Source organism: Loxodonta africana, chromosome 4, assembly GCF_030014295.1.
Source record: "Loxodonta africana isolate mLoxAfr1 chromosome 4, mLoxAfr1.hap2, whole genome shotgun sequence".
Lineage (NCBI taxonomy): Eukaryota > Metazoa > Chordata > Mammalia > Proboscidea > Elephantidae > Loxodonta > Loxodonta africana.
Window position 1 is genome coordinate 35,114,848 of NC_087345.1, and position 12,576 is coordinate 35,127,423.

Here is a 12,576-nt window from a genome sequence, read left to right on the forward strand (position 1 = left end):
AGGGAAACTACAAGATGAATATCTTGAGGTAAGTAAGGAGGAGTTCAAAAAGATGATGGGGACATATCAAAAAGACATAAGACCACAAAAGCAAAAAGATGGAAACAATCCAAGTGCCAATCAACAGAAGAATGGACTAAGAAACTGTGGTACATACATACAATGGACACTATGCAATGATAAATAATAATGATGGATCCACGAAACATCTCACAACATGGATGAATCAGGAAGGCATTATGCTGAGTGAAATAAGTCAATCTTAAAAGGACAAATATTGTATGAGACCACTACTATAAAGTAACAACAAAAGGTTTAAACACAGGAAAAGAAGAAAAAACATTTTTTGATGGTTACCAGGGACCAGAGCAGGAAGGAGATGAAATTACCAACTAGATAGAAAACACAAGTTAATATTGGTGAAGGGAAAGGCAATGCATAATATGGGGGAAGTCAGTACAACATGACCAAGGCAAAACAAGACACTGAGAGGAATGCAAGAATAAAGGGCAAATGGAGGCAGAGGCAACATGGTGCTATAGACAGAAGCACCATGCCATCCCTCTGCAGCAAAGACCTGAAAAACTAAGTAAAACAGCTGCAAACATCAATCCTGGAACCCTAAGCATCAAATGAAGGAATAAAGAACTTGATCAAGCACCAAACGGAGTAAGAAACTGACAGAGAATAGGCAACAAGGAGAGCGATGGAGTGGAGGTTCCCTACCAGCTAACGTGGCACGGATTCCCCATCTTGGACTATAGCTACCATGGAATGTGGGCAGGCAGTATAGGAAAGCAACTTCACAGGGCTCCCACCAGGAGACAGAGCACCTGGTAACCAGGGATACATGCCTTCCCACCCCCACCCTTCTTCCCTGTATGAGGCCTCCACTGCTTTCCAATGGGCCACAGTAACTCTGCCGGAGAGATACCAGCTCACTGCTGACTGGATTCACCCTCTTGGACCTCAGCCACAAAGGACCATGGATAGGGAGTATGGGAAGGCAACTTGAAGGAGCTCCCAACAGGAGACAGAGCACCTGGTAACCAGGGAAACACGTTTTCCCATCCCCCACCCTTCTTCCCTCTACACAGCCTCCATCTCTTTCCAATGGGCCACAGTCACTCAGAGAGACAACAGCTCACTGCCACCTGGGTCCACCCTGGCCCAACCAGCAGGTCCTTCGGTGACATCTTTTTGTTTGTTTTTGGTTTGTATTTTTTGTTTGTTTTCTGAGACTGCTTTTTTTTTTTTTTAACTTTTTTTGTTGCTTCTCTCTCCCTCCCTTCCTTTCTTTCCTTTCTTCCTCTCAGCTAGCCCCATGTACAGTCTCCTCCCCTTCTACATGGGCTGTGATTTTTTGGATTGTTTGCTTTGTTCTTTTTTTTCTGTTTCTTCTCTTTCTCCTTTCCTTTCTCCTGCCCAACTAGCCCTGTGCACTGCCTCCACCCCTTCTCAAAGGGCTGTGCTGCACTGAGCAGCTGGAAAGTCACTGCAAGCAGCTTCCCAGGTATACGCCCCCATTACCTACTGGCTGCCTCAGTACCATTTTATTTTTTGTTTGTTTCTTTTTTTGTTATTGTTGTTTCTTCTCTCCCTCTCTCGCCCTTCCTTCCTTTCTGTTCTCCACCCACCTAGCCCCATGCACCACCCCCTTTCTTGGGAGGCTGTGCTGTACCGCTCAGCTGGAGAGCCTCTGGCACAGGGCCTCTCCAGGTCTGAGCTGCCCCCACAGGTCAGCTCCCTCAGTGCCATATTTAAAATTTTTCTTTATCTTTCCTCTTCTCCCTTTTCCTTCTCCCTCCCACTTGAGTCTGTACCACCTCTGCCCCTTCCTGATGGGCCATGCTGGGCCACTGGCAAGAGAGAAATCACCTCACCACCACCCTAATTCTGCCCCACCCCCAATGGCTGGCTCCCTCACCACCATATATTTTTTGTTGTAATTGTTTTTATTATTTGTTTATTGGTTGGTTTCTTCTCCCTCTTTCCCCTTTCCTTTCCTTTCTCCCACCTACCTAGACCCATGCACTGCCCACACCCCTTCTTGACGGGCCAAGCCATACTGCTTGGCTAGAGAGCCACTGGCACACGGCCTAGCTGGGTTGCCCAACCTCCACCTGCAAAATCCTACCACACTGCCATTTTATTTATTTTTTCTTTTCTCCTCCACTTTTTCTTATTTTCTTTTCTTGTTTTTGCTTTTGTTTTTCTCTTATCTTTCACCCATGCACTTAGCTCTACACATCACATTCTCTCTTTCCCTTCTGCTTATCAGCACCATGTGCTGAAAGCCATGTCCCCTGAGCGGCACTAACGCGGTCCCCCAGACTTCGCCCTGTACTGTCCCCTGGCCCCACCCTGTCAGCCCTAGTTCACACTGCAAACTACCCATCCCCACCTCTCCAACCATACTGGACCAGCCCTGCTGCACCATAGCTGAGTGACAGGCCCTGCCCACCTGGACAAGACGTTGAGAAGTATTGTGTCCACAGGCAAGCAAGCAACAAAACATGCCCACCCTGCCTGCCCAGACATAACCAAATAGAACAAAAAATCAGGATGGAACAATCAAATCTACAATAAATAAATGAAAAAAAAAAAACAATTTCTGAATGTCTCGGAGACAGCAGACAATATCAAAACATAAAAAAACAGAAGATGGCTCCAGAAAGTGATCAAAATAAAACACCAGATAACCTCCTGGTAGAAAAAAAGGCACTGGAACTACCTGATAGTGAATTCAAAACTCTAATATCCAGGGTTCTCCAGTGGATGAAGGAAAGTGCAGACAAAAATAAAGAAAAAATAGACAAAATCATGGAAAATGTAATACAGACAAAAGCAGGGAAAACACAAAGCAATGGAAGAATGCAGGAAAATAATACAGGAACAAAAATGTCAAAAAAAACCCTAGAAATCATACAAAAACAGCAATTAGAAATTCAAAAGAAAAACAAGAAGATTTCAGAAATGGACAGAGCAATAAAATGTTTTAGTAGTAAATTTGAAACAATGGAAGACTGGATCAGTGAAGTTGAAGAAAATCCTTGGATACTACTTTGAGGAAAAATCAGAGAGGAAAAATGAAGAAACCCTGAGAATGATGTAGGATACAATCAAAAGCAAAAACATGCACATGATTGGAGTTCCATGACAGGGAGAGAAAACAGAAAACAGAGAGGATCACTGAAGATTTGCTGACAGAAAATGTCCCTAATATCATGAAAGATGGAAAGCCAACCATCCAAGAAGCTCAACAAACCCCATATAGGACAGACTCCAAAAGAAAATCACCAAGACATATCATAATCACACTCACTAAAACCAAAGACAAAGAAAGAATACTGAGAGCAGCTTGAGAAAAAATGAAAAGTCACATAAAAGAGGAAACAATAACACTAAGCTCTGATTACTCAGCAGAAACCATGCAGGAAAGAAGGCAATGGGATGACATATATAAAACCTTGAAAGAAGAAAAATTGCCAACCAAGAATAATATAGCCTGCAAAACTCTCACTCAAATATGATGGTGAAATTAGGACATTTCCAGATAAACAGAAATTAAGGGCATATGTAGAAACACCAAACCAAACTTACAAAAATTATTAAAGGAAGTCTTTTGGTTAGAGAATCAACATCAGACACTACCTAAATCTAGGACACAAGACAGCATCAGCTAGATACCAATCTAGATAATAAACTCTCGAGGATAAAATAAAACAAAACATTTACAACAGGAAGCCAGAGAGATCAATCTGTAAATGACAACAACATCAGAACAATAAAACAGGAAATAAACGGTGTAGGTATAGAGCATTCAAATGTATAAAGCATTCAAATGGAGATGAAGTCAAGACAATATCAAGTAATAAAAGACTGCGTTAAACCTAGGAAGATAGGGGTAAATCTCAAGGTAACCACAAAGACAGTTAACAAACCTACTCATCAAAATAAAGAAGAAAAACATAAAGTCTCAGTAAACAAAAAAATGAAATAAATTCTATGAACAAAAGGAATTCAGCACAAAAGAGTAAGAGGAACAAAGAAAGCATCAGAACCTCAAAAAAAAAAAATCACCAAAATGACAGCAATAAACTGACATCTATCTATAATCACACTGAACATAAATGGCTTAAAGTCACCCATCAAGAGACAGGGAGTGACGGAATGGATAAAAAAAAAAAAAAAGTCCCATTAATATCCTGTCTACAAAAGCCATACCTTAGACACAAAGTCATACGTATATTAAAAGTCAAAGGGGGGGGGGGGAATATATATCAAGCAAGCAGCAACCAAAAAGATAAGTAGTGGCAATATTAATCTCAGATAAAATGGGTTTTAAAACAAAACCCACCATATAAGACAGAGGACATTACATAATGATTAAAGGGACAATACACCGTGAAGACATAACTATAATAAATGCATACACAACCAATGCCAGTGCTCCAAAATACATAAAGCAAACTCTAACAGCACTGAAAAGAGAAACAGACAATTCTACAATAATAGTACGAGACTTCAACACATCACTCTTGGTAAAGGGCAGAACATCTAGAAAGACACTCAACAAAGATACAGAAGAGCTAAAGGCCACAATCAATGAACTTGACCTCATAGACATATAAAGAACACTCTACCCAACAGCTGCAATGTACACATTCTTTTCCAACACACATAGAACATTCTCCAGAATAGACCAGATCTTAGGCCACAAAGCAATTCTCCATAAAATCCAAAACACTGAGATAATACAAAGCATCTTCTCTTATCACAACACCATAAGAGTAGAAATTAATAACAGAAAGACCAAGGAAAAAAAATTAAATACATGGAAACTGAATAACACCTTGCTTAAAAACTACTGAGTAACAGAAGAAATCAAACATGGAATAAAAAATTTCCTAGAATCAAACAAGAATGAAAACACACCATACTAAAACCTCTGAGACACAGCAAAGGCAGTGCTCAGAGGTCAATTTATAGCAATAGATGCACACATCAAAAAAGCAGAAAAGGACAAAGCCAAAACATTAGCTATACAACTCACACAAATAGAGAACAGCAAAAGAAGCCCACAACCACCAGAAGAGAAGAATAATAAAGATCAGAGCAGAAATAAATGAAACAGAGAATAGAGAAACAACAGAAAGAATCAACAAAACCAAAGGTTAGTTCTTCAAAAGGATCAACAAAATTGCCAGACCACTGGCCAAACTGACAAAAGAAAAACAGGAGAGAATGTAAATAACTCAAATAAGAAATGAAATTGGGGACGTTACAACAGACCCAACTGAAATAAAAAGGATCATGACAGAGCATTATGAAAAACTACATAACAACAAATTTGAAAACCTAGAGGAAATGGACAAATTTCTAGAAATACACTACCTATCCAAACTAACACAAAATGATGTTGAAAATCTGAACAGACCCATAATAAGAGAAAAGATTGAAAAGGTAATAAAAAAATTCCTAACAACAACAACAAAAAGCCCTAGCCCAGATGGCTTCATTGGAGAATTCTACCAAACATTCAGAAAAGTGCTTGTACCAGTACTACTAAAACCATTCCAGGACACAGAAAAGGGATACTTTGGAATTCATTCTATGAAGCCAGCATAACCCTGATACCAAAACCAGGCAAAGCCACCACAAAAAAAGAAAATTACAGACCAATATCTCTCATGAATATAGATGTAAAAATCCTCAACAAAATTTTAGCCAATATATAAAAATTTTAGCCATCATATCATACCAAAAAAAAAAATATATATATACCAGGACCAAGTAGGATTCATATCAGGTATGCAAGGATGGTTCAGCCTTAGAAAATCAACAAATGTAATCTACCACAAAACAAAAGACATTAACCAAAAGAATCATATGATCATCTCAATCATGCAGAAAAAGCATTCAATACAGTACAACACCCATTCCTGATCAAAGCTCTCAATAAAATAAGTATAGAAGGGAAATTCCTCAACATAATAAGGGCATCTATACAAAACCAACAAACAACTTTCTTAATGGACAAACGCTGAAAACATTTCCCCTGTGAACAGGAACAAGACAAGGATGCCCCTTATCACCACTCCTATTTAACATTGTGCTGGAAGTCCTAGCTAGAGCAATAAGGCAACAAAAAGAAATAAAAGGCATCCAAATTTGTAAGGAAGAAGTAAAACTATCCCTACTTGTGGATGATAATGATACTATACATACAGAACCCAAAGGACTCCATAAGAAAACTATTGGAACTAATAGAAAGATTCACCGGTGTAGCAGGATACAAGATCAGTAGGATACAAAAATCAGTTGGATTATTATACACCAATAAAGAGAACTATGAAAAGGAAATCAGGAAAGCAATATCATTTATAACAGCCCCTAAAAAAAACAAAATACTTAGGAATAAATCTAACCAGGGACACAAAAGATAAAATACTAAAAAAACAAAATACTTAGGAATAAATCTAACCAGGGACACAAAAGACCTATACAAAGAAAACTACAAAACACTACTGCAAGAAACCAGAAGAGAGGTACACAAATGGGACATCATACCATGCTCATGGATAGGTAGATGTGACATGGTGAAAATGTCAATTCTATCCAAAGCAATCTACGAATACAATGTAATCCTGATCCAAATACCAACAGCACTTTAACAAGATGGGAAAAACTAATCATTAACTTTATATGGAAAGGAAAGAAGCCTCTGATACGTTAAGCACTAATGAAGAAAAGGAATAAAGTAGAAGGAGTGGCACTACCTGACCTCAGAACCTAGTACACAGTTATGGTGGTCAAAACACACTGGTATTGGTACAATGACAGACACACTGACCAATGGAAAGGATCAAGAACACAGATGTAACTCAATCCACCTATGGTCACTTCATCTTTGACAAAAGCTCAAAGTCCATTAACATGGGAAAAGGCAGTCTCTTTAACAAATGATGCTGGCAAAACTGGATGTCCATCTGTAAAAAATGAAACAGGACCCATATGTCACGCCATACACAGAAACTAATCTAAAATGGATCAAAGGCCTCAATATAAAACTACGCTAGAGGCCCTAATACACGGCATAAATAGCATACAAACCATAACTAACAATACACAAATACACAGAAGATAAGCTAGATAACCACGATCTTCTAAAAATTAAACACTGACGCTCATCAAAAGACCACCAAAAGAGTAAAATAGAACCTACAGACTGGGAAAAAATGTTTGGCTATGACAAATCTGACAAAGGTCTAACCTCTAAAATCTATCGAAAAATTCAACACCTCTACAAAAAAAAAAAAAAAAAGACAAATAATCCAATTAAAAAACGCATAAAGGATATGAACACTTTACCAAAGAAGACATTCAAGCAGCTAACAAACACATGAGGAAACTCTCAAGATCACTAGCTATTAGAGAAATGCAAATCAAAACTATAATGAGATGCCATCTCAACCCAACACTACCAGCCCTAATCAATAAAACAGAAAATAGCAAATGTTGGAGAAGCTGCAGGGAGATTGGAACTCATGCACTGCTAGTGGGAATGTAAAATGGTACAAACATTTTGGAAAACAATATGGTGCTTCCTTAAAAAGCTGGAAATAGAAATACCATATGATCCAGCAATCCCACTCCTAAGAAATTATTAAAGAAAACTAAAAGCCATCGCATGAATAGACATATGCACACCCGTGTTCACTGCAGCTTTATTCACAATATCACAAAGATGGAAACAACCTAAGTGCCCATCAACAGAGGAATGGATAAACAAACTATGGTAAATATACACAAGGGAATATTAAGCAACGATAAAGAACAATGATGAATCTGTGAAACATCTCACGACATGGATGAATCTGGAGGGCATTATGCTGAGTGAAATAAATCAATAACAAAAGGACAAATACTGTATGAGTCCACTATTATAAAAACTCATGAAGAGGTTCACACACAGAAAGAAACAATCTTTGCTGGTTACTAGGGAGGGAGGGGTAGGAAGGGAAAAACAGTAACTAGACAATACCCACTGCCATTGAGTCGATTCCGACTCATAGCAACCCTATAGAACAGAGTAGAACTGCATCACAGAGTTTCCAAGGAGTGCTTGGCAGATTCAAACTATTGACCTCTTGGTTAGCAGCTGTAGCACTTAACCACTACACAACCAGGGTTTCCAAACTAGACAATAAAAAAAAAAATAAGTATTAATTTTGCTGAAGGATAAGGCAGTACACAATAATGGGGAATTTAGCACAATTTGACCAAGGCAAGGTCATGGAAGCTTAACAAACTCCCTACAGGACTGAATTACTGGGCTGAGGGCTGGGGACCATGGTCCTGGGGAACATCTAGCTCAACTGGCATAACATGGTTTACAAAGAAAATGTTCTACATCCTACTTTGGTGAGTAATGTCTGGGGTCTTAAAAGCTTTCGAGCGGCCATCTAAGAAACTCCACTGGTCCCACCCCATCTGGAGCAAGGGAGAATGAAGAAAACCAAAGACACAAGGGAAAGATTAGTCCAAAGGACTAATGGACCACAACTACCACAGCCTCCACTAGACTGAGTCCAGCACAACTAGATGGTGCCCAGCTACCACCAACAACTGCTCTGACAAGGATTACAATAGAGGGTATGTAGAACAAAACTCTAACTCGCAAAAAAAAAGACCAGACTTACTGGTCTGACAGAGACTGGAGAAACCCCAAGAGTATGGCCCCCAGTCACCCTTTTAACTCAGTACTGAAGTCACTCCTGAGATTCACCCTTCAGCCAAAGATTAGACAGGGCTATAAAACAAGACTAAATGGGCACACCAGCTCAGGGTCAAGGACGAGAAGGTAGCAGGGAACAGGAAAGGTGGTACCAGGGAACTCAAGGTCAAGAAGGGGAGAGTGCTGACGTGTCCTGGAGTTGGCAACCAATGTCACAAAACAATACGTGAATTAATTGTTAACAAGAAATTAATTTGCTCTGTAAACCTTCATCTAAAGTATAATAAAGAATAAAGGGCAACTACAGTAACTACTACAGCTTAGATAGTCTGCAGCAATAGTATTAACAAACAATAATTTACAAATGGACAAATAGGTCCTATAGGTAAATAAGTAAGAGGTGGTAGGATGTAGGGAAACACACCCACTAGAAAATATAGGTTTGGTGGTTAACATTTCTACATATATGACTATAGGTGCAGCTCATATAAAGTACACAAGGGATATAGTCAGGGAAACCTCTTAGACATAACCAAACACCTCTCAGGATGAAGTTCCTAGGCTAGAATACAAAGGACCATAGACTTGGGGGATATCTACAATAGACACAGCACAATACATAAAGACAATGTTCTGCATCCTACTTTGGTGAGTAGTGTCTGGGGTCTTAAAAGATTGCGAGCAGCCATCTAAGGTACAACTATTGGTCTTTTCCTGTCCAGAGTGAGGGAGAGTGAAGGAGAACAAAGAATCAAGAGAGCAATTAGTCCAAAGGACTAACGGACTGCATGAACCACAGCCTGCAGGACTCTGGACCGGAAGAACTAGATGACATCTGGCTATCATTACTAACTGCTCTGACTGGGATCACAACAGAAGGTCCTGGACAGAAAGGGAGAAAATTACAGAACAAAAAATCAAATTCACTAAGAGACCAGGTTTGCTGGTCTGACAGAGTCTGGAGGAGTCACCAAGGCTATGGTCTTAAGACACCCTTCTGACCTGGAAATGAAGCCACTCCCAGAGACCACCTCCTAGCCAAACAATAGACAAGCCAAACAATAGACAAGCACATAAGATAAACAATAATACCAGAGAAAAACGTACTCCTTAGAACACCCAATTATACGAGATCAAAAGGGCATTATTTGCTCAAAAGCAAAGATGAAAAGGCAGGAAGAGATAGAAAATCAGGAGGAAAATGGGGAAACCAGGGTAGAAATGGTAAGAGTGGTGACACATCGTGGGGAATGAAACCAAGGCCATGAAACACTTCTTATGTACAACTATGGAGTGGAAAGCTAATCTGCTTTGTAAACTTTCACCTAAGGCACACACACACACACACACACACACACAAAAGACATAAGAGCCAGGTAGAAAGGGTTCCTGCTGGCCAAATCTGCAACACTTTGAGAATCAAAATAAATAATAATAATTTTAATTTAAGGACCCTAAAAGGAGCTCTGGTGGCACAACGGTCAGCGTTCAACTGCTAACTGAAAGGTTGGCAGTTCAAACTCACCCAGCGGCTTTGTGGGAAAAGGACCTAGAGATCTGCTCCTGTAAAGATTACATCTAAAAAACCCTATGAGTCAGTTCTACTTTGTCACATGAGGTCGCTATGAGTCAAAATCGGCTCGACTTGATGGCACCTAACAACAACAAAGGTGCTGCTGCCTTTGGACTTCTCTAACCCAGACTCCCCATCCTGCTGCTGGAGGACCTCGCCTAAGGTGCATGTAAGCTTCCTCAGCCCCTTTCTCCTCTTCTCTGGGAGCTTTCCTGCCCTCTTCCCCTTCTAGTGATTCCTCTGGAAGACCTCCTGCTGCAAGGGATCCCCTGCTCACAGCTGTCCATGCATCAGCCCCAATAAATAGCTTGCTGTGCAATGCTATCACATGATCATATTTCTTTTCTTGATCAGATCCAAATTTCCTCAAAATCACTAAAACCACGATAAACCAAAAACACAGCTGTCAAGTTGATTCCAACTTATGGCGACCCCATGTATGTCAGAATAGAACTCTGCTCCATAGGGTATTCAATGGCTAATTTTTTAGAAGTAGATTGTCAGGCCTTTCTTCTAAGGTGCGTTTGGTGGGCTTGAACCTCCAACCTTTCAGTTAGCAGCCAAGCGCTTAATCGTTTGCACCACCCAGGGGCCCTATGACTACAATAAAGAGGTTTAAAATGTATGAACAAGAACAGTAGGTCCACTAATAATTAACAATAATTAACTGATCACCCTATCCAAACTGCTGCCATCCCCACCACACCCCAGGCCAATTATAGCATATTATCCTGTTCATTTACTTCATAAAATGTATCACGATTTTAAATTATTTTGTTTATTTTTGTCTTCACTGTGTTCTCTCTCACTTATCTGTAAGCTCCTTGAGGGCAATGAACTTTATCTGTCTAGTCCACCAATGTATCCCTCATGCCCAAAATAATGCCCAACACATAGTCACCCTCAAGTAAACATTTGTTGGATTAATTAATACCTGTCCTGTTCCAACATTTCAGAAATAGATGGATTTTTGGAAAAGAATTCTCTTAGAGTTTCCCTTCTTTTATGTTTTTTTCTTGGCACATCTGAAACCTTAATAGAAGAAATAACAAAAATGTTACAAACTAAATTTAAACTTTGACCACAATATTGCAATATATTCATACCCTTATGCTTATCTTATGACATTGAAACACAGTGGTTTCTTTATTCCTTCCAATTAAAATTACTATCAAAAGTAACAGAAGTACCACTATAGACGAAAAGTCTGATTATAATTATATCCATACAGTAACTTCAGAATTGAAAAGTACTGTTTAATTATAAAATTATGCTTGTTTTCATTTCCTTCTGTTTCATATTAAAATAAACTAAAATGCAGTTAAATCACCTCTAGATATGTGAATCTCTTAATTCATGAGCTTAAAATCTGAAATTCATATGAAACTTACTTTTCCAATCTCCATTACTACAGCTTTGAATTTCTTAACAGGTTTGCTTGACTTTTTATTCAAAGTACTGTCCCTGAATTTCATTTTTTTTACTCCAAGTAGGGACTCATTCCTCCTAATAAAAAAATATAATAAAATCAGTCAAAAGGATTTGCAAAAACTTGCAGACCTACCTCAAAGTAACAGATCCTTAAAGACTGTTGTCACTGAAACTATGTAGGAACTATATCCAAAATTGCTTGTGTTCTGTGTGTAAGTTAGATTGTGATAGCTCTGTCATCAAAGAATAGCTGGCCTCTTAAAAGAGAAAAATGTAAACCATACCATAAAATGGAATGAGAACTGATATATCTATGGGAAAAGGAGGAGCAGTCAAAGGCATGATATGGGAGGAAAAGAGCTGGTCTTAGGAATAAGGCAACCTGAGTATCTCCCTTTACAACTGAGAACACTACATAAGAGTGATCTAGACAAGCTATCTTGCTTCCAACAACCTAAGTCTCTTTGGTTCCATCATGTATAGGCTCCTAGCCACTATCCACTTCTAAATGCCAATAGGAATTAAGCTTCTTAGATGCTGACTAAACTTTACCTGCCTTCAATAACCTGCAGGGGTTTTTAACCTTATTTCCTTAACTTCCCATGGACCTCTGTGGTAACTTGGCTTCTTCTCCAACTACTGCAGTCTTCCATTTTCCCTCTATTGATGCTTACCAAGTTAGTTTCCTGAAACTGATATATTTCCTGAAATTTGTATTTCTTTTGGCAAGTACTTGCCAGGTACAGCAAAACTCTCCTAAAAAAATGATACGTGGGATCTAAAAACTTAAAATGCATAAAATGCAGGGTCACATCATGGCAAGGATAATGAA

At 39.1% G+C, this 12,576-nt stretch overlaps 1 protein-coding gene across 2 annotated transcripts in view; it reads right to left on the reverse strand.

Moving 5' to 3' along the window:
• CFAP54 (cilia and flagella associated protein 54) overlaps nt 1-12,576 on the reverse strand; it is a 462,482-nt gene that overhangs the window by 282,281 nt on the left and 167,625 nt on the right. For both annotated transcript variants that reach the window (XM_064283706.1, XM_064283705.1), the window contains exons 31-32: nt 11,705-11,819; nt 11,248-11,345 (exon numbers count right to left, since the gene is read on the reverse strand). In XM_064283706.1, the coding sequence (XP_064139776.1) occupies nt 11,248-11,345; nt 11,705-11,819 (213 nt within the window). The remainder of the gene's footprint in view (nt 1-11,247; nt 11,346-11,704; nt 11,820-12,576) is intronic.